This window comes from Pholcus phalangioides, unplaced genomic scaffold, assembly GCF_987345545.1.
Source record: "Pholcus phalangioides strain wild (caught in Gottingen) unplaced genomic scaffold, Ppha-v1.0 ptg000027l_1, whole genome shotgun sequence".
In the NCBI taxonomy this organism is placed as follows: domain Eukaryota; kingdom Metazoa; phylum Arthropoda; class Arachnida; order Araneae; family Pholcidae; genus Pholcus; species Pholcus phalangioides.
Genome location: NW_028301617.1, coordinates 6,657,299 through 6,677,271, shown reverse-complemented (window position 1 = coordinate 6,677,271; position 19,973 = coordinate 6,657,299). Strand labels below are relative to the sequence as shown.

At 39.7% G+C, this 19,973-nt stretch overlaps 1 protein-coding gene across 1 annotated transcript in view; it reads right to left on the bottom strand.

The window, feature by feature from the left end:
* Positions 1–2,170: 2,170 nt before the first annotated feature.
* Positions 2,171–19,973, bottom strand: part of LOC149068283 (uncharacterized) — a 64,194-nt gene continuing 46,391 nt past the window's right edge. The window contains exons 2-4 of the mRNA XM_089251920.1: positions 6,666–7,377; positions 5,566–5,637; positions 2,171–3,289 (exon numbers count right to left, since the gene is read on the bottom strand). Of these exons, the coding sequence (XP_089108046.1) occupies positions 2,437–3,289; positions 5,566–5,637; positions 6,666–7,255 (1,515 nt within the window). The 5' untranslated portion in view covers positions 7,256–7,377 and the 3' untranslated portion in view covers positions 2,171–2,436. The remainder of the gene's footprint in view (positions 3,290–5,565; positions 5,638–6,665; positions 7,378–19,973) is intronic.

Sequence of the window (19,973 nt, the reverse complement as noted above, 5' to 3'; positions counted from 1 at the left end):
GAAGGCCTCCGCGCGAAGCTCGTGACGTCACTGAAGTCTCCCATTTCCCTTATAGTCACTACTACCCTTATAATACATTGGATATATTATAACCGACCGGCCGCGGTATCATAACGGTTGAAACCACTGATCTAAAGCTCAGGACAGTTTCCCAAGTTTTTGTTTTACGGCCCCTTCAATTATTGGGTGGCAAGGCATTATGGTTAAAAGTTCTGGCTTTCCATAGTTGGGTGAGATGCCCCCCCCCCCCCACCGCCTTGTCAGGAAGAAAACACAACATGAGGTAGGAACTGAAGTGAAAAAGAAAAACTTCTTTGCTCGAAAGCAAAGAGAAATTGGGAGAAATTCGTCATGAGAACACAATTTTGGAAAAACCGCCACCCGCCAAAGCCAAAAATTTCCCGCCGAACCGTTTTCAAACCAGCCCAATTTGGCGGGAAAACCGCCAATCTGGCAACTCTGCTCAGTGATGGTAACGCCATCAAGCAAAATTTCCCTTGAAAATTTCTCCCTCACATCCAGAAAACTGTACTGCCATCTATCGGTAGAAATATGTAATCAAGTATTTTACACTAGAAAAGCTTTGTGTTTTGCATTTATAGACTTTTTTCCACAAAAATTCTTTTGTTTGACGAACTCTCAAAATTTCCCAACAACGCCAAGAAATTTCCCATGTGAACCAATTTTTCCCACCAGTTACCATCACTGGCCTGTGTATTAAGGGGGGTTCTATCTTCTGCAACCGCAATCACAGAGCTATAAGGAAAAGCTAAACTAACATAGCTCAGTGACTGCAATCCTTATTACTCTCGTTTATTTTGTTGTAACTAGAGGGCGCCATAAAACTTGTTGTGATATTTTTTTTTTTCCCCGTGTGCTCTAACATAAGGTTACCAAGCGTCCTCCTACGTTTCGGAAAATTTCCATTCTGTCCTTCTCTTCAGATTTCTGGAATAATAATAGGCGAGTATCGACCTGGGCTACCGCGCGCTATTGGCTGAGAAAATAGCTATCTCTCATTTTGTCAAATTATTATTACCTTTGTTTGTGATTGTTTCAGATTGTAGTCACAGTGTATAAGCAACATCTTAATTTCTTGTTACCAGGCCCGTAACTGGGGGTGGGGGTTCAAATTTTACTCATTTACCCCTTATTCAGTATTATTACAAGATGCGTTCTTCTGCCGGCTGCCCAGGCATCCTTGCTATTCTTTCATCTATAATTACGTTGAAACAATGTTTCGAATCCAATGGTCTCTGTGTCAGATTTCGAAGCAAACTGGTATTGTATGAAAGGCCATTAACTGAAAATTGAAAAGCATGAAAGTGTATGTTTTCGGACAGAAATTTTTGAATTATAATCAGGCAAATGATCGAGCAGATTTTGCTGAGAACCCTGAATTCATTAGGACATTTTCTAATGACCCTCGGGTGAATATCACCTGGTCCTGGTGCTTTGTTAGAACACACATTTTTAAGAAGTTTTAGGACTTCCATATATTCCACTTGAATATCATTGGGAAATTTATCGCCCCATGGTGCATCCGTACTTTGAATATCGCCTTCCTAAAACTAATGCAAAGAAATCATTGAATGCACTGCATATGCTTACGCTGTTCTTTACCCTAAACCATTCTATCGATATGAGGACAACTGTCAACATCCATACTCATTATTGAGAAACCCGAAAAAGGATTTTGGGTCGTTGCCAATGTTATCTGCCAACCTTGATTCAATTTTTTTACTATCCTTTATCACTTTCTTCAACTCCCTTCTTTTTTTCCAGTAAATGATGACAAATCACCTCTTTCACTTTTTTACTCTTTGAATGCATCTTTCTTCTCAAGATGAAGATTTTTGCTATGGTGGGAGGAAAACTTCACTGCAAAAATTGTTTTTGCCATATTCTTTTTTTTTTGTTCCACTGCTACGGAATTTACCCAACCCCAAGGGCGTAGCCAGGGGGGGGGGACTTGGGGGTCTGGTCCCCCCCCCCCCGAAATGTGAGAAAATGACCGAAAAAAGGGAAAAAGATGGCCAAATCCATTATTCTGTCACTTTGGTCCCCCCCCCCCGAACGAAATTTCTGGCTACGCCCCTGCCCAACCCTGTCAGAAAACAAACAATAAACTTATAATACAAAAGATTAATACGTTCAAAAATGTGTAACTATTTCGTTTCTTTATTATTATTACTGTTAATATCGATGGACATACAATATAATGGTTCAGATATTGCGTTTTCAAAATAAAGATTCGGATTTAAGGGACGAACGAACCATCGCCCCAATCAGACAGTTAAATAGAGGGTTCACTGTATATCCACAATTAGTTGACAGAAACCACAGAGATTCGATTGCTGAACTCGGACAAAAAAACATACTCTTGTTATGAAGGTTTATCACAGGGTTTGATATGATCCATGAAAACTCACAAACCTATTGCCTCTCTCCTGAATGACCTCTTTTGTGTCTTTTCAAACTTCCGAATAGGGAAAACTTTTTATCACAAACGTCACACTCATACGGTTTCTCGCCAGTGTGAACACTTCTGTGTCTCTTTAAAATGCTGGTTTGAGAAAACGCTTTATCACAAACGTTGCATTTATACGGCTTCTCACCAGTGTGAACTCTTTTATGACTCTTTAAATCTCCAATAAGACAAAATTTTTTGTCGCAAACGTCGCATTCATATGGCTTCTCACCAGTGTGAATTCTTTTGTGGCTCTTTAAACTTCCGATTTCCGAAAACGATTTTTCACAAAATTCGCACTTGTATGGCTTCTCTCCCGTGTGAACTCTTTTGTGGTTCTTTAATCCTCCAATGTGAGAAAAGGTTTTGTCACAAACGTCGCACCCGTATGGCTTCTCTCCAGTGTGAACTCTTTTATGAGCATTTAAATGGTTGGTTTGAGAAAACGTTTTACCGCAGAAATCGCACTCATATGGCTTCTCTCCAGTGTGAACTCTTATGTGCTTGATCAAACCAGAGCTTCTCGAAAATGTTTTCCCGCAGCACTCACACGAAAGCGGGTTTTCTTCACCATTGGGGCGATCACGAGAGATGGGATCAGAACACTTCACACCAAGTTTCGTTGTCGGGATCGGAACAGCAGGAGCATTGTCTTCGTCTACATCATGCCCATCACGTGATCTTATACAAGATGCCTCATTCATTTCAATAGGAAGAATACAAAGCATGTGTTTCAAGTGAGAACTCTGCGAACAGAACCTCCGCTGTTTATCAAATTTCGTGCAGTATTCGATATCGTTTGTAGTATTCAATTTTCTCCTTCATAATTTTCATAAGAAACTTCAATTACCTGAAAAAAAAGACATCGTATCATGAAGGCAATGTATAGGATTAACGAACAATTGCAATCATCAACAACAGGACACGGTCTATGTGATGAATGTTTATCAAGGTTACATGAAAGAACAGGTTTTTAATCATAGAGAGCTGGAACGTGGATGATCAAGCTAGTTGAGCTCTCCTGGCAATAAGCTTTGTGAAAGAGCGTGGGGTGCTAAATATCCCAGTTCATAAATGTACAACAACGCCCGTTTCCTACGTATGCCTCCTAAATTTCATGTACAGGGTGTCCTGTAAGCGCGAATGCGGCCTTTATCTCATCGATCATCCATCGTAGAGGCGAGATTCCAGTTTAAAAAATGCTCAAAAGACGTTCAAATATTACCCTATACCAGCTTGGAAAGTGAAAATACAATGCGTCAGAAAATAAAGAACCTTAATTTAAATAGGTCCTCCTGCCCTTTAACTACCAATTAGAAAGTTGTTGCCCTGTCTCTTCTGAGACCAACAGATAAAATTACATTTTCTAAGTGCAAGATTTTCGTTAAGATATTAATTGAATTCGAAAATCGGCGAAAAGTTATGAGAGTACAGCAAAAACTAACGGAAACTCTCCTTTCCTCCATTCATGCTGTCCTTTCCCAACTTTTCTCCGGTTTTTGAATTCAAATATCTCAGCGAATATTGCACTTAAAAACTCTGAATTTTTTTCTGTTGCCCTCAGGACAGACAAGGCAACAACTTTCTAACTGGAAGTTAGAGGACCAGGGGGACAGAATAAGAATTCAGATTTTTTTTACTTTGTTACACACTGTAGTTTCACTCTCAAAAGTAGCACACGGTAATTTTTGAACGCCTTTTGAGCATTATTCAAACTGAAATCACATTCCTCTACGACGGATAGTTGGTGAGAAAAAGGCCGCATTAGCACTTACAGAACACCCTGTATACTGGACGTATGTGTACCCCCCACCCCAAGTTTCGTCAGTATCGGAGGCCCTGATTAGAGTAAGATAAGATCCGACAAACGATGACTGCACATTTGAATGTAATATTTCAATACCTACAAATTGATTTGAATATCCTGGAGCGTTTGTCACGTGCTGTAGTATGACCGAACCATCTGCATTTCCAGGGATAATGCCGGTTCTGGGACACAATGTAAATCCGCATATAATCCGCACGAGAACAATAATGCTGCGCATCTTGAATAAGTATTCTATATGTGTGTGCGATTCATAGATATTTAGAATTAATATGTCTAGAGATGTAAAATTTTCAAGAATAATCTTTTGGAGGATATTCTCATCGAGGAGAATATTCTCTGGTAGGACTACTATTATAAATAACTTGAGAATATTCTTACAAGTTCTTGATGAGAATATTCTCCTGTTATTTATAATATAGTTACATATAATATCCTTGAGAATATTCCCTGGAAGGATTACTTTCATAAATTACTGGGGAATATTCTTATAGAAAATAATAAGAATTATTCTGAAATTATTAATAATAGTCCTTCCAGAGAATACTCTCGAATATTCTCCTTGATGAGAATATTCTTCAGTTACCGAAATCTTTCCAGAGAGTATTATCAAGAATATATGTAATATAACACGTAGTATAATAAATAATCTCGATAAATAACTTGAGAATAATTATTATTTTTGATAAGAATATTCTCTAGTAATTTATAATAGTAGTCCTTTTATCTGTCCCAGTCTCTCTTCCCGTCAAGAAGATGGGAACATTGAAGTTTGTAGACCACAAAATAAATTTTGAAAGCAAGAAAATTAAACCAACACAGGGCTGAATTGCACAACTTTTAAAGAAATGTGAGTGATACAGAATTTAAGTGTATGTGCATTGAAGAAAACAACAGTTCCATATATTCTCAGAATGAAGGTGATTATATAAGAGTAGCTTCCTTTATCAATCAACTTTTTGATTTAATTTCTTTTGTTGTGAACTTATTTCTGAAAATTTATCTAATTCTAAAATAATTTTTTAAGGTTTCTGAAATCTTTATATAACCAAACTTTTAAAACCTCTCATCATGACCTGGAGAATATTCTCGAACTAAAAGTTGTCTTTGGGGGTGATTATACCAAAAATTGTTTTGTTGTAAAAGTTTCAGGCAATGAAAACTGATTTATATTTCACAACAAAATTAGTAAAAAAATTTAAATTATTTAAAAGAAAAATTAATATTCTCGATTATTCTCCAATTTTTACATCCAGGAGAATATTCTCACCTCACATATCTAAATATGTTTAGTTTTGACGTCACATCACTCTCTCCCATGACGTTAATTCGGTTCTCCGTACTAATGATCGGAAGATGCAACAAAAATTTACAGAAATGGAAGAACAACAAATACCTGAACCCTAATCTAATTGTTCGACTGAAAAAAAAATTGTTTTCATTACATTAACTGAAGTAGGTAGAGGTAGTTCGGACCGGGACGTCAATTTATTTGCCGATTACAAACGGAAGCGTTCGACATTTTCCCTCTTCATACTCTCCGAGAGGTTGGTGCGCTAACCTCTCGGTGTGGGACTCCCTGTGGCAGCAATCTTTACCCGTGGTCGTATTGTTGCCGTTTCTGTTGCGTCAGGAAAGCTATTGACAAGGACGAATCGGTTATCAAAATTCGGACACCTCTAAACCTTCTTTTGGTGCTTTAAGCAAGCATCTTATCAACCTGGGCCAAAACGTGTCATTTCAAGAAATGGAAACAAAATACAGTTATACCTCAGCTAACGAAGATAATTTGTTCTCAAATAATCATATTCGTTTGCAAAAATTGTTTTTTTCCATATGCGGTGTTGTGTCTTCCACTGGTACGGAATTAACCCAACCCTGCCATAGAAAACAAACAATAAACTGATAATATAAAAGATCAATACGTTTAAATTGTGTAACTATTTCATTTCTTTATTATTAGTACTACTGTTAATATCGATGGACTTACAATATGTTTCAAATATTCCGTGTTCAAAATAAAGATTTGGATTTGATGGACGAACCCCTTCGTCCCCATCAGACAATTAAATCGAGGATTCACTGTATATATCCAAAATTAGCAGGCAGAAGCCACAGATTTTCGACTGATACACTCGGACAAAAAAAACATACTCTTATCATGAAGGGTTATCAAAAGGTTTTGATTTGATCCATGAATAATGACAACCATACTGGATGAACTGTTATATGGTAATTCCGTTACGAAAAACGTTTCATCACAAACATCACACTCATGTGGTTTCCCACCAACGTGCAGCGTGAATTGTTTTGTGGCTCTTGTGGATCTCATCAAAGGGTTTTGATATGATCCATGAATAATGACAATCCTATTGGCTCTCCCCTGGATGAACTCTTTTGTGTCTCTTTAAATTAGCGAATAGGGTAAACTTTTGTTCACAAACGTCACACTCATACGGCTTCTCGCTAGTGTGAACAATTTTGTGTCTATTTAGACTTCCGATTTCCGAAAACGATCTTTCACAAACTTCGCACTTGTATGGCTTTTCTCCCGTGTGAACTCTTTTGTGGTTCTTTAATCCACCAATTTGAGAAAAGGTTTTGTTACAAACGTCGCACCCATATGGCTTCTCTCCAGTGTGAACTCTTTTGTGGGATTTTATATGGCTGATTTGAGAAAACGTTTTACCACAGAAATCGCACTCGTATGGCTTCTCTCCAGTGTGAACTCTTATGTGCTTGATCAAACCAGAGACTCTCGAAAATGTTTTTCCGCAGCACTGACACGCAAGCGGGTTTTCTTCATCATTGGGGCGATCATGAGAGATGGGGTCAGAACACTTCACACCAGGCGTTGTCGGAATCGGAACAGCAGTAGCATTGTCTTCGTCTACATCATGCCCATCACGTGATCTTATACAAGATGCCTCATTCATTTCAATAGGAAGAATACAAAGCATGTGTTTCAAGTGAGAACTCTGCGAACAGAACCTCCGCTGTTTATCAAATTTCTTGCAGTATTCGATATCGTTTGTAGTATTCAATTTTCTCCTTCATAATTTTCATAAGAAATTTCAATTACCTGAAAAAAAAGACATAGTATCATGAAGGCAATATATAGGATTAACGAACAATTGCAATCAACAACAACAGGACACGGTCTATGTGATGAATGTTTATCAAGGTTACATGAAAGAAAAGGTTTTTAGTCATAGAGAGCTGGAGCTTGGATGATCAAGCTAGTTGAGCTCTCCTGGCAATAAGCTTTGTGAAGCAGGGAAGGGGTGTTGAATATTCTAATAATTCACAAATGTACAATGCAACGCACCCTTTCCTACGTATGCCTTCTGAATTTCATATATACAGGGTGGGCAAAAAGTCCGTAGCAAACTTTAAAAATCCATAGAAATCGGAAAAATAACCGAAATAAAAAAGGGTTTGCCGATTTAATATTGCTTGGTCACGAGAATTTTTTTAAGACAGGGAAAAATAACTCAAAAAACAGCCGATAAGTGGCGCTGACGTACACAAATTAAAGAGAAGATACGCAAATAACGAACAGAATGCCTCTAAGTCGTTTATTACAGCAGTATGTCTTTCATGTGACCACAGGGGGATAGCACATTGCAGGCGAGTCACAAATCCAGCAACGGCAGTGTGCAGTAGGTGCGGATGTATACGTGACACCTCTCGGCTGATCGCATCTTCCAGTTCCGACAGATTGGATGGTGCCGGATCGATACATCCCGGATTTCAAATATGCCCATAACCAGAAGTCTACCGGTGTGAAATCTGGAGACTGAGGAGGCCATGGGAACCTGCAACGCCTGCTAATGATTTTGTCTTCCCCAAACGTCTGAATCAGGAATGCCTCGGCCGGAGTAGCAGTGTGACTAGTTGCTCCATTTCGCATAAACGTGACGGTAAAAAGCGCATCTCTTTCACGCAAACTTGACATGACTTTCTCGCGCAGAAACGTTAAATAAACACTGCGCATTCACCGAAGGCTGTTTTCCACCCATTTACTGGGCACTTCGTTTCAAAGAAGAAGGGTCCTACGCAGCGCCGTCTTAACGCATGGACCCACCCGGGGGTCTCACAAAAATAAAATCCGGTTGAAAATTTTTAGAATTTACAAGGTAGGACCTCAGAAAAGCCACTTGGCCCGGGGGCCCATGATGTTCTTAAGACAGCCCCGGTCCTACGAACCTGTAAACTCACACCACACTGTCACTTTTAGGGAATGCAATAGTTTCTGCGTGTACTTACGTGGATTAGACGTCACCTAGATGTGACAGTCATGGGTAATAACGTCGCCATGAAGCAAAAAATGAGCTTCACATAAGATGTTAAAGACCGAGGTGGGATTCTGTTCGATTTTGGAGAAAGCCCACCTCGCAAATGCTTTCCTCTGTACGGTATCCGCTGGTAAAAGTTCATAGCACGACTGCAATCTGTATGATACAGATCAAGGATTCCATAAAGAATATTGCGTATCGAGAATGGAGGTGAGCTCAAGCGTCTGGCAGCTTCACGAGCACTGCTGGTCCCTGCAGCTGATTTGGACGCTAACGTTTCCATTTCGGCTGCAACACGTGACGTGCCTTCCTCAAACATGGTATTCCGGCTCTTACACGACCCTCCAGCGTTCCAGTTTCCTCAAACCGCTGAAGAAGCTTTATCAGGCCTGTCGTTGTTAAAGGCCCTTTTCCAGTTCTCACATTCTTCTGAACACGGAATTTGCGCAAGGCAATGGCCGCTGATTCCTGGTTCACGTAAAACAACTTCATCAGCAAAGCTTTATCTTTCGCATTCGGCAGCCTTGTTCACACGCACAGTTTACAACAGTGAACTGGTTGTGGATGAGGAGCGCGCGCAAGTTATTATAACCGTCTCATTTGCATATATTTCCACCAAAGTTGCTCGTACCAGCGCCACCTACTGGCTGTTTTTTTTCTTGTCCTAAAAAAATTCCCGTGACCTAGCGATGCTAACCCTGCAAATCGTTTTTTATTTCAGTTCTTTTCCGGCTTTTATTCATTTTTAAAGTTTCTAAGGACCTTTTGCCCACCCTGTACTTAAAGTATGTTTATCCCCCCACCCCCATTGTTTCGTTAGTTTCGGAGGCCCTGATTAGAGTAGAATCCACCAAACAGTGACTATGCATTCGAAAGCAATATTTCCAAATTGATTTGAATATTCTGAAGCGTTGGTCACCTCCTGTAGTATGACCATATCAGCTGCATTTCCGGGGAAAATACCGATTCTGGACACAATAGAAATTCGCATAATCCGCAACGAGAACAATGAGTGCTCCCCATTTAAGCTGCATTTGATCCGCACAATCTACACGAGAACATTAGTGCTGCGCGTTTTCAATGGGTATTCTATATGGGTATAACTTGTAGATATTTAAAAATAGTGTCTAATTCTGACGTCACATTATCCTCTTTCGACCGGCTCCCATGACGTTACCCCTGCTCTCCGTATTGATGATCGGAAAAGATAGAACAAAAATTTACAGAACTGGAAAAATCAAAGCTGAACTCATCTACTTTTTTTTGAGAGATTTAAAACAAAATGTTATTTCATTAGCTGGAATAAATACTGTATTGAATTTCATGCAATGTGGCTGACGATTATAATTTTTCATAAAGGTTGAGTCACTTTTGTTGTATCGAAAAATCCGGTTGTGACGGTCAAGACCGGCCGTATCCGTTAGTATACGGGTGGCGCCCGAGATTCGCTCTCGTGGCAGTCGTGTTCGAGAGTAGTTCGAATGAGGAAGTTGTTGTGATGCCGAACACGCGGTGTATGTTTTGTTGTAGACAGTATTTCTTCCCCCATGTGTTTTCGCGAATTTCGAAAAAACTGGATACAATGAATTTGTTTCAGGTTGAAAACGAACATCGGACGAACATTTGCGACGAAAGTTTCACTTACCAATTGGTAGGTACGTTGAGGCTGAACGCTGATTCCCCTCGAGTTGAAAAAAACGTCATATTTCACGTTGGCGTCAAATTGTAGCCTCGTAGGGTTGAAACTACTATATTTATTTTCAAGAAGGGACTAGAAATTTACATCTGTGGGAAGAAATCCCGTCTACAATAAAACATACACCGCGGGGGGGGGGGGGCGACATCACAACAACTTCCTCGTTCGAACTACTCTCGAACACGAGAGCGAATATCGGGCGCGCCACCTACATTAACGGATACGGTCGGTCCTGACCGTCATACGGTAGGAAAAGTTTCTAAAAAATATATCACGTACATTGAACTGTAGCAAGCGCTGGACAAAAATTAAAGAGGTGGGGAAAAAAAACACGCAAAAGGGAGTACCCAAAAAAAACAGGCACTTTAAAAAAAAATTACTTCAGGAAAATGGAAACAAAACAGTCGTACTTCGGCTAACGGAGGTAATTAATTTCAGATTCAGTTCGTTAGCCGAAACGCGGTTTCCCATAAATTTCGATGGAAAATCATTTACAGTGAAACCTCGCTGATAAATCCCTCCAAAACGATATATATTTTTTTCAAGTCTTGTTCATAAAATTTTTCTACTCTCAAGTTGAACTGCTGCCACGCGATATAACGATAATCCGTCTACAACGATACCGACAGTTTTTCTTGGTCCACAGAATGTCTTTATATCGAGATTTCATCCGCCCAGCTAATACGCGAAATTCAAAGATTAGTTTAAAATACAAATTAACGCTATAAAAAAAGACAAAAACTGACCGCAGGCTAAATTGAACAGCTTCGAAACTGAATATATTCAGGGATGGGAAGTGACGAAGTCCATTTCGGAGCAGCAAAATACAGAATTCGGAGCAGTTTTGGAGCAGATATTTATAAATTGGAGAAGCGAAATTAACTTACAAGAATATTTTCGTTATCCCCACCTCTTTCTAACATGAAACAATTGCACTGTCTTTTGTTATCAAGAATCTTTTCATCAGCTTGTTTTTTATTTTTGGTGTTTCAGGTTCTTGACACCTTGTTTGAAAGAGCGGCCTGCCATAAAATTTTTCACACTAGTCTATTTAAAATGACACACTTTTTGCACTATTGCTGTTTGGAACAGCAGCAGTTTAAATAGGCTAAAAATTTTCCATAAGTTTTCAATTTTTTTATACTCGGAAAAAAAATTGTTGCAAAATGGGAGAGAATTTCGGAAGATATTCAAATCGATGTTTGGCGATTTAACACTCGTTATTGCCGAATAACGAGTGTTAAATCGCCAAAGTTGCTAAATTAGCATTCGTAATTTGTCGGACTTGCTCTTTCACTCGCGGAATGAAAATTCTTTTTCACGAAACATAGGGGTTTGACGTAATGACGATCGACTATAGTAATTTCTGCTGCTTGTAGTGGCGACTTTTTTCTATTTTTTTGAAAACAGAAACTGACTCACATTTGTGCTTAAAAATGGTTCTTTCGACACAGGCCAAGAGTTTACCGCAGGTCAAGTGTTGCCTATGGGCTTAGAGGTAGGGTCGCAATGAATTTCTTAAAAATTTTGAGTTCTTGGCCTTCAAATAACATTGAAATGAACTGAAATTCATTGTAATAAGATATTTTCTTTCGAAATTTTAATTATTAAAAAAAATATTTTTTGATTAAAAAATATATTTTTGATCGTCTGGGGGGGGGGGGGGGGAGACCACGAGCCCCACGTACATCTCTGATCCACCCACTATGCGTTAGGAGGTAGGGGGCAGAGCGCTGACGAAATTTTGCTGAAAGGGGGAGGATCAGAGTTTTGCTGACTTTTTCTAACAAGGGGAGAAGTCAAAAATCGCTAAAAATTTGCTGACGTAATGCTTGAACGGCCCCTTTTTTTTAAGCATGTGCTCAACCCATGGCCTAAATATGGCGTGCCTCAAGTGGCCTCGGTACACTTACAAATGAATTAAGTGGTTCGCGGCGCATTCCTACCTCATTTAAATGACCCGCGGCATATTTCCAGATCACTCAAGTGGCCCGTGGCACATTTCCAGATTACTTGAGTGACCCGCGGCACATTTACAGATCACAAATAATCTGCGGCGTTGTTCTGGATCACTTAATTAAGTGGCCCGCGACACGTTTTCAAATCAATGAAGTGGCCCCACACTGTTCACAAAAGGTTGAGTTAAGTTGTAATGTGCCGCGAGTCATTCAAGTGGTCCGAGAGTGTGCCGCGGGCCGCTTAAGTCATCTGGAAATGTGCCACAAGTCACTTGGATGATCTGAAAGTGTGCAGCGGGCCACTTGAGTGGTCTAAAAATGTTTCAAGAGTGCCACTAAAATAATCTATAAAAAATGCATCGAGCCACTTACAGTAATCTGCAACTGAACTACGAGCCACTTAAGTGAACTGGGAGTTTGCCGCGGGTCGCTCAAGTGATTTGGAAATGTGCTTGGGGTCACTTAGGTGATCTGTATATATGCCGGTGGCAGCGTAAATGATCTGGAAATGTTCCGCTGTCCACTGAAGTAATCTGGAAATGAGTCCTACTTAAATGATTTGATGGTCGTTCGTGAGCCACTTGTGTGGTTTTGTTTTTTCGCGGGTCACCTAAATGATCTGGGAATGTGCCGCAGTACACTTAAAGAAGAGCTGGTGGCAGATGGCAGCACTACACATATAACAAGCAGTACACAGAAACAAACTTCACGCCAGGTTTCACTACACGTACACTCCAACATGTACCAATTCGTTAGAGGTTCCGCAGAGGAATATGGACGAGGTACATGTATGGTTTAGTAGTAGTAATATACTTAGAGAATGTGAAACCGTGATGCAGGTTACTTGAGTGATCTTTTTAAAGTTCCATGGGTCAATTGAGTGCTCTGGAACTGTGCCGCGGCGATCTGTAAATATTCAGCGACATATTTACTGATCAAGGAATGTGCCGCGGGTCACTTGAATGACGTGTAAACGTGCCGCGGGTGCTTGAGTGGTCTGGGACTCTGCTGTGAGTCACTTAAGTGATCTAGGAATGTGCCACAGGTTATTTAAGTGAAGTGAAGCAGCAGCTGGGGTAACTTAGGTAATCTGGAACTGTGCTGCAGTGATCTGCAAATGTGACGCGAGCCACTTTAATGACCTGAATCTGTGCCGCAGGGTCTCTTGAACGATATGGAAGAGTCGCTTGGTTCATTTTTGCAAAATAAGATTTGAAGTTGTGAGCCACAACAGATGACTCCGGGCCACATTCGGCCCGTAGACAATGGATTAAGCATGCATGGGTTACATTTTTATGGCACCTAGACAGGTTTTTCTTTCTTTCTTCGAAAAGAACGGGGGGGGGGGGGAATGGATCAAGATCAATAGTTGGACTTTTCAAGTAACAGTAGAAATTTGATTAATTTCTTTTTAGTTTTGCTATTTACATTGTTTTCGATACCACATTCTGTGGAAATGAAAGATTTTGAAATTCATTAGAACTTGAGTTTCCTAAAATATCTATAGACAACACTATAATTAAAGTGTATAAGGTGTGAATCTTAATGGCTCAACATTTTTATATGCCACGATAATTCGGGAATTCCATTTTTTTCCCCTCCTATTTTTTGTCAATGGTGTTCCTATTTTTCCTACTTTTTTTTTCAAATTTTCACTTCGAGGCCTGAAATAGCCAAAATATCGAATTTTCCCCTCAGTATGCACGGCATTTCGGAAAGGGCGCGAAAAATCATTTGTTCCTGCTTGTCCCGAAACGATTCTTCCTGAGAGCGTGTTTTACTCCTCTGTACTCTTCAGCACCACCTCCTCCCATCTTCTGTAGTCGTGCTATCTCGTACCCTTAAAACATAGTGGTCTCTGTTGGAAAGTAGTTTGACTACACTGTAAAGTGCAGTGTTGGGAAAAACTCCCGGCTAATCATGCGTGTTTTTCACGCTTTCTAAAACACTACAGAGATATTTTTTACATTTAAACGAAAATTTTCAATCAAAAAATAATTAATTTTTATTTACCCTTCGCAACTTCACCCCAAGACAGTTTTTATTTTTTTTTAAAGTGCTACAAGCATGTCCAACCGATAATTCATCTGGTCTCTCGTTGAAAGAGTTGCCGGAAATCCAGAAGTTTGCGAAATTAGAGAGAAGGTAACGGAATTTTGTTTGAATCAATTTCCGAATTTTTCCTGCAAGTTCCTGCACTCGACTTTGACCCCGAAAATCGGATTGGAATAACTGCTGTCCCTTATTTAAACTATCAGCCCCTCATCGGGCTTTCTGTCGCGAAACCCCGGTAATAACCGTGATCGTGCAGCTGAAGATGGTTCTTTCGACTTTAATGGACTTTAACCCGTTTTCGACTGTGCGGCCCAATTGTGGCCTGTCCCTTTCAAACCTAATTTTGTAAAAATGAACCAAGTGGCACATTCACAGGTCGTTTAAGTGACATAATTCCAGACCATTTAAGTGATCCGTGGCACATTTATAGATCCCTTGAGTGACATGTGACACAGTTTTAGAGCACTTAAGCGGCCACAAGTGCGGTTCTATATCACTCAAGTTATCCGCGGCCCATTCCCAAATTACTTAAGTGATTCGCGGCATAATCACGGATCACTTGTATGACGCGTGGCACAGGACCAGAGCACTTGGATCCGCTATGTATTTAGAGATCACTAAAGTGGCTCTGTAGAAGACTCAATAGGGAGAATGTTAGTTCAGGTGCCCACAAAATAGCGAAAAATTTTATTCGTTTTTGGCGCACCGAGTAAGATGCCATTAAGAATATTTCATATTTGTATAAAGGGGTGGGTGTTGAAGTAAACGTCATCCTAACACCCCTCTCCGTCATCAAATCGAACACCTCCCCCTTCCCCCACCATCGTTGCTGACGTAATACTTTAATGACTCCGAAGATAAAGAAACCCGAAAGTTATTTCTGAAGGTTAAAAAACAAATTGGGTTTAGGGAGCGGCTAATCGGCTCGTCCCCCCCCCCCCCCGTAAAACCAGACGGGGCTCGGACTCTGTCCCGTAAAGCCGGTTTTCTATGCCGCGCGCAACGTGAATCACCCAGCGCGATACGCCGTCCACTCACCAATAAGAAAAGCACTGTTTCCTACAGAGCGCAATACGGCTCACGACAAAGATTTACGTCGGGTGTGACTGGCGGATTGCTTCTGGAGGAGTTGAATGCGTCGTGTGCCGCGCGTTTCACCGACCTTCTCTTCTCTTCATTTTTTTTTTTTTTTGTTCTCTTTCCCTTCTCTTCAAACCGGAGCATGCAGCCGATAGAGTAGCTGACCCCAAGGCCATATACTCAATATAGCCGCCCTGATCTGATGCGCCACGCTTGGAAAACACGAATGCGTAGCGTGATTATGCAACACATTTCTGCTGAAGCGAAATGATCCAGTTCGGTTCACGTGGCGCGATAGAAAAACCCGGCTTTAAACGATCGTACGAGATACCGGGAGAGAAACCTATATTCTCTCATGGAATCTCTTGTGTGTGGACAGAGCCTGTCTCTACCCCCTCCCCCTTTTTTTGCCTTATTTACGGCAACCGATCTCCCAAACAGACTCGCTTTCCCTACTGGACTTCAGCTTTTAGCACTTTGACTATACGGCGCGGGGACGAAAAGATACAGTTGTCGTCATCCCCTGCTCCGGTGGAACTGAAAAACTTTTTCTTTTTTTCCCGCTCTTTTTCAGTAGCAAGTTGTGATGTGAATAAGGCCGGTATTACACTATAAAAGTTTGGTAAAAGTGCTTTTATAAAACTTGATACTGAGAGCTTTTTTATAGTACACTTTGTACACAACCATAGGTGTCCCCATCCATTTGTGATTTGGTCAGCTCATTTCTGTGTTTGAAACATGAAGACAGAAAAGATAATCTCCTAGAATGCCCAGACTGATGCTGCGAGTCTTGCACTGAAATAACGCGTGTTCTGAAAACATAGGCTCCTTTTTTAATGCGTTTCCTATTAGCTGAATCTTTTGTTTTACATGAAATGGTTCCAAAAATTTCAGAGAGAGAAGTGCTGGTACATCTGTAAAAAAGATTCCGAACATGAGTAAATTCGGGCTCGATTGACAGTAACTCTGATGATTGGCGCCAAAATTCAGCCCACGACGCGACTATTTTATGTCAGTTCGTGCATCTATATCAACGAAAATGTTCGTTAGCCGAGGCGAAAAAAATCTTCATTAGCCGAAAAGTTCGTAAGCAGAGGCATTTTTTAGCCGAGGTATCACTGTACACGTTTCAAGGCAAGATACTTTTCCCCCCAGATGTATCCCCGAGGTGAACTCTAAAAGGAAAATCTGATGTCGTCCACTGGCTATCGATCGATAAATGGCCACGGGCCATTTAAATCCTGATTCAAATATGATTTTTTTAAAAATCAGTGATTTTTGACATATTTCAGGCAATTTTCAATAATAATTATAATTTTTTTTTCTCTTCTATGATGTAGTACAGTCGAATCCCGTTATAATAAACTCTAAGACACCGGAGAAATCACTTCGTTATAACGAAATTTCGTTGTAAAGTAATTCCAGGTTTTTTTAATTGTTCCTGTATAAACATATCTGGGGGAATTAGAAAAGTGTTCGTTAAAACGAGATTTTCGCTCTAACGGTATTCATTAAAACAGGATTTGACAGATTTAGTAAGGTTCATATCTTAATTATTAATTAGTATTTAAATAAATGTGAAAAAAATATTTGTTTTTTGGGTGAAGAATCAGCAGAATTCATTCCGTTCTTCTCAAAAGATCTTAAGAGAAAGAGAGGTTTCTAGAGTCTATTCCAAGGAAATCATTAGAGAGTGTGTTAACTGTATGGACAGATGTTTACCCCTGGAATGCAATTTACTACAGGCTTTGTCGAAGTAGACAATACACTATCTGTTGGAATAATTGTCACAGTTGGTAAACAAGATACGTTTCTTTTGTGAAGCAATAATAAAAAAACTAAATTTTTTTGCACAACTCTAATTTGAACCTTCCACGTTTTGATCCCGCTACAACATAGAGAAATTTTTCATACTTCGTAAAAGGACCGCTTTTGTTCATTCAAGGTGGTCCTTTTTTTTCAAAGAATAGTTTATGTGGTGTGTACGTATAGTGAACCTTCCGTGAAGTTTGTTTCTGCGTAATGCTTGTTGTGTGCAGTGCTGCCATCTGTGATCAATTTTTTAAACTATGAGTTTTTTCTCAGCTCATAGTGAGTGAAGTGCAATGAATGAATAATTGTAACGTTGTGTAGGCCTGTTGCTCTCTGCGGCGACACTTTTTAACGGGGAGATCGGCTCGCATTCGTTCCCTTATGTGCTTTTGGATTTATTTTTTTTCTCATCAAGTACAAATTTCAATACCGTTTTAAACGTAGAATGATTTGTTCTTTGTTCGGGATTACACTATAAAAAGTTTGACAAAAGATCTTTTACAATACTTGAAAAAAAAAAAACAACCACCAATAAGCCTCTTGTTTATTTTCGCTCGAACGTAATCGATATACTTATAGGTTGGGCAAAACCAGAGCTTGTTGCCAACCAACACACCTAGAGATGAAATAATGTTTTTCCGCCTTACCTATGGACAAAAAGATAATATACAGCATGTGATCTCCGTATCTACTGGAGAGGTATCGATATCCAGAGCCACAACTAGAAAGGAAAATTTACTCCGTCACCCGGAGCCAGTGTCTATTTTGGCGCCCTTTTCCCAGTATTTTTAAACATAAAAACAGTAAACTCAACGTACTTCCTGATCCAGCGCCCGGGGCACCATACTTTTCTGCCAACCCCTAGTTGTGGTCCTGCATAAATGCCTATAGAAATAGGGTTCGGAGATTAAAAAAATAATGTCATTCCAATTTTAATTTTATGTATAAAACGAAAAGGAATACATACCTTTTGAGAATGAGAATTTCCGTTGTAGTTATAGCGAATGAACTTCAGTACTTCTCTTTTGCGGACACCGGCGGGACAAAAAAATTCGTCCGTACAAGACGGGGTGGCCGTTAATTAGGGATTTGAAACGCGTAGTTTTATTATACAAGGGAAAATTATTATTTAGCCGTAAAAGAGGAGTGACTGCATCTGGGAGGTGTCCGTTAAGAGGGATTTTACTGTATTCCGATTTTCATTAATAAATGACTCGCTGTAAGCGGATATTTTCGTACCTTTCACATTAGCTCTTTAACATTGAACATTAAAAAAAAAGGACTGGACACACCATATGGGGACACACCCAGCTTCCGATCTCAAGGAGATATTGAAGAGCTCTCGAGGGATGGGTGTGTCCGGAGTTTTAATAAATAAGTATATGTATTTTTTTATACACAGGGTGCATAGCAAACAGGGGGCATGACATTTTACTGGCGAGCCGTTGATCTTAAAGGTATACTTCCAAATGAAAAAAAAATTCCAAATAACGTTAGGAATTAAATATGTCATTCATGTTTCAGGGGGGTTGTATAGTTATTAAAATAAAATAACTTTTTATACAGTCCCCCGTAAACCCAAATAGAAAGTTGTCCCTGAACCCTGTCTCTTCTGATGCCAAAAAAATCCCACGTTTCTAAGTGGACAGGTATTAGAATTCGAAAAACGGATCAAAGTTGGTGAATAAAACAGCGTTAAATGCGGGTGAAACGGTTTTTCCGTATTTATAGGATTAAGGATTTCTCCGTCCCTGCTATTACATGACAAAAAAAAATATTGTCGATATTAAAAAAAGGGGGGGGGGGGGGAGGATGTTGCACTTCAGGGAAACACGCCGTATTCGTATAATTGACGTAGACTTGAAAGTTCAAAAATGTCATTTATTGTTTGTCAACTTACTTTTCTATCATTGTTGAAGAATGCACAGCAATATGTCTCCTCCACACATGGGGCCTACCCGTTTCTCTTCAAAATGGAAGGGTCAAAACCCAAATCGTACCTGCTTGGCTTGTCAAGAAATGAGACGTGTGTTATATGGTTTCCAAATTCCCGACATTTTGAAATCATCGGGAGCGAGAAAATGTATTTCCCGAGCATTCTCATTAATTCCCGAAATCATTTCTTGTTTATTTCTCGTAAAAAAATACTGAGAATGTAAAGCAGCTACCTTCCCTTCCCCCCCCCCCCCCCAGGTCAGAATGTTTGCCCTCTCTGTTAATTTTTTTAGTAAATTTTTAGTGTAATAATCTAATGGAAAAAGTACAATGATAAAGTTCTGTTATCTTTTGTCGGGAGTGGTTGCAATTAAGTGGATATGAATCAACGGTGAACCTATCATGGAATAACCAAGAAACTTGTCCAGTAGTTCAAGTACTTTGTTGCGGGAAAAACGTGGTCTCAATTCTACGTTACACCTTGAACCCCTGGAAAATACCTTCAAAGACGACTTACTTAAACCCAGTGTAATTCAACAATGCAATTTTGAAAAGTAATTTCACTCCTCTCCAAAATTTTAAGGGGTATTTTTTTTATCAGTGAGAATTAGCACTATTGAAAAAAAACCTAAAATTTAAAGAAGTATTTTCACTCCTCAAATGGTGGAGTAAAATAGAATTTTGATGCGTGAATCACGCGTCTATATGTGTATTGGTGAACACTGCTTTAACCCCCTTTCGCTTACAAGTTGTTGGCGAATAAATTTGAATGATCTGTATTAGACGTATGGGCGATAAATATGGTAACCTTGTTCGCACGTTAAAAAAAAAGTAATAAGGGTGG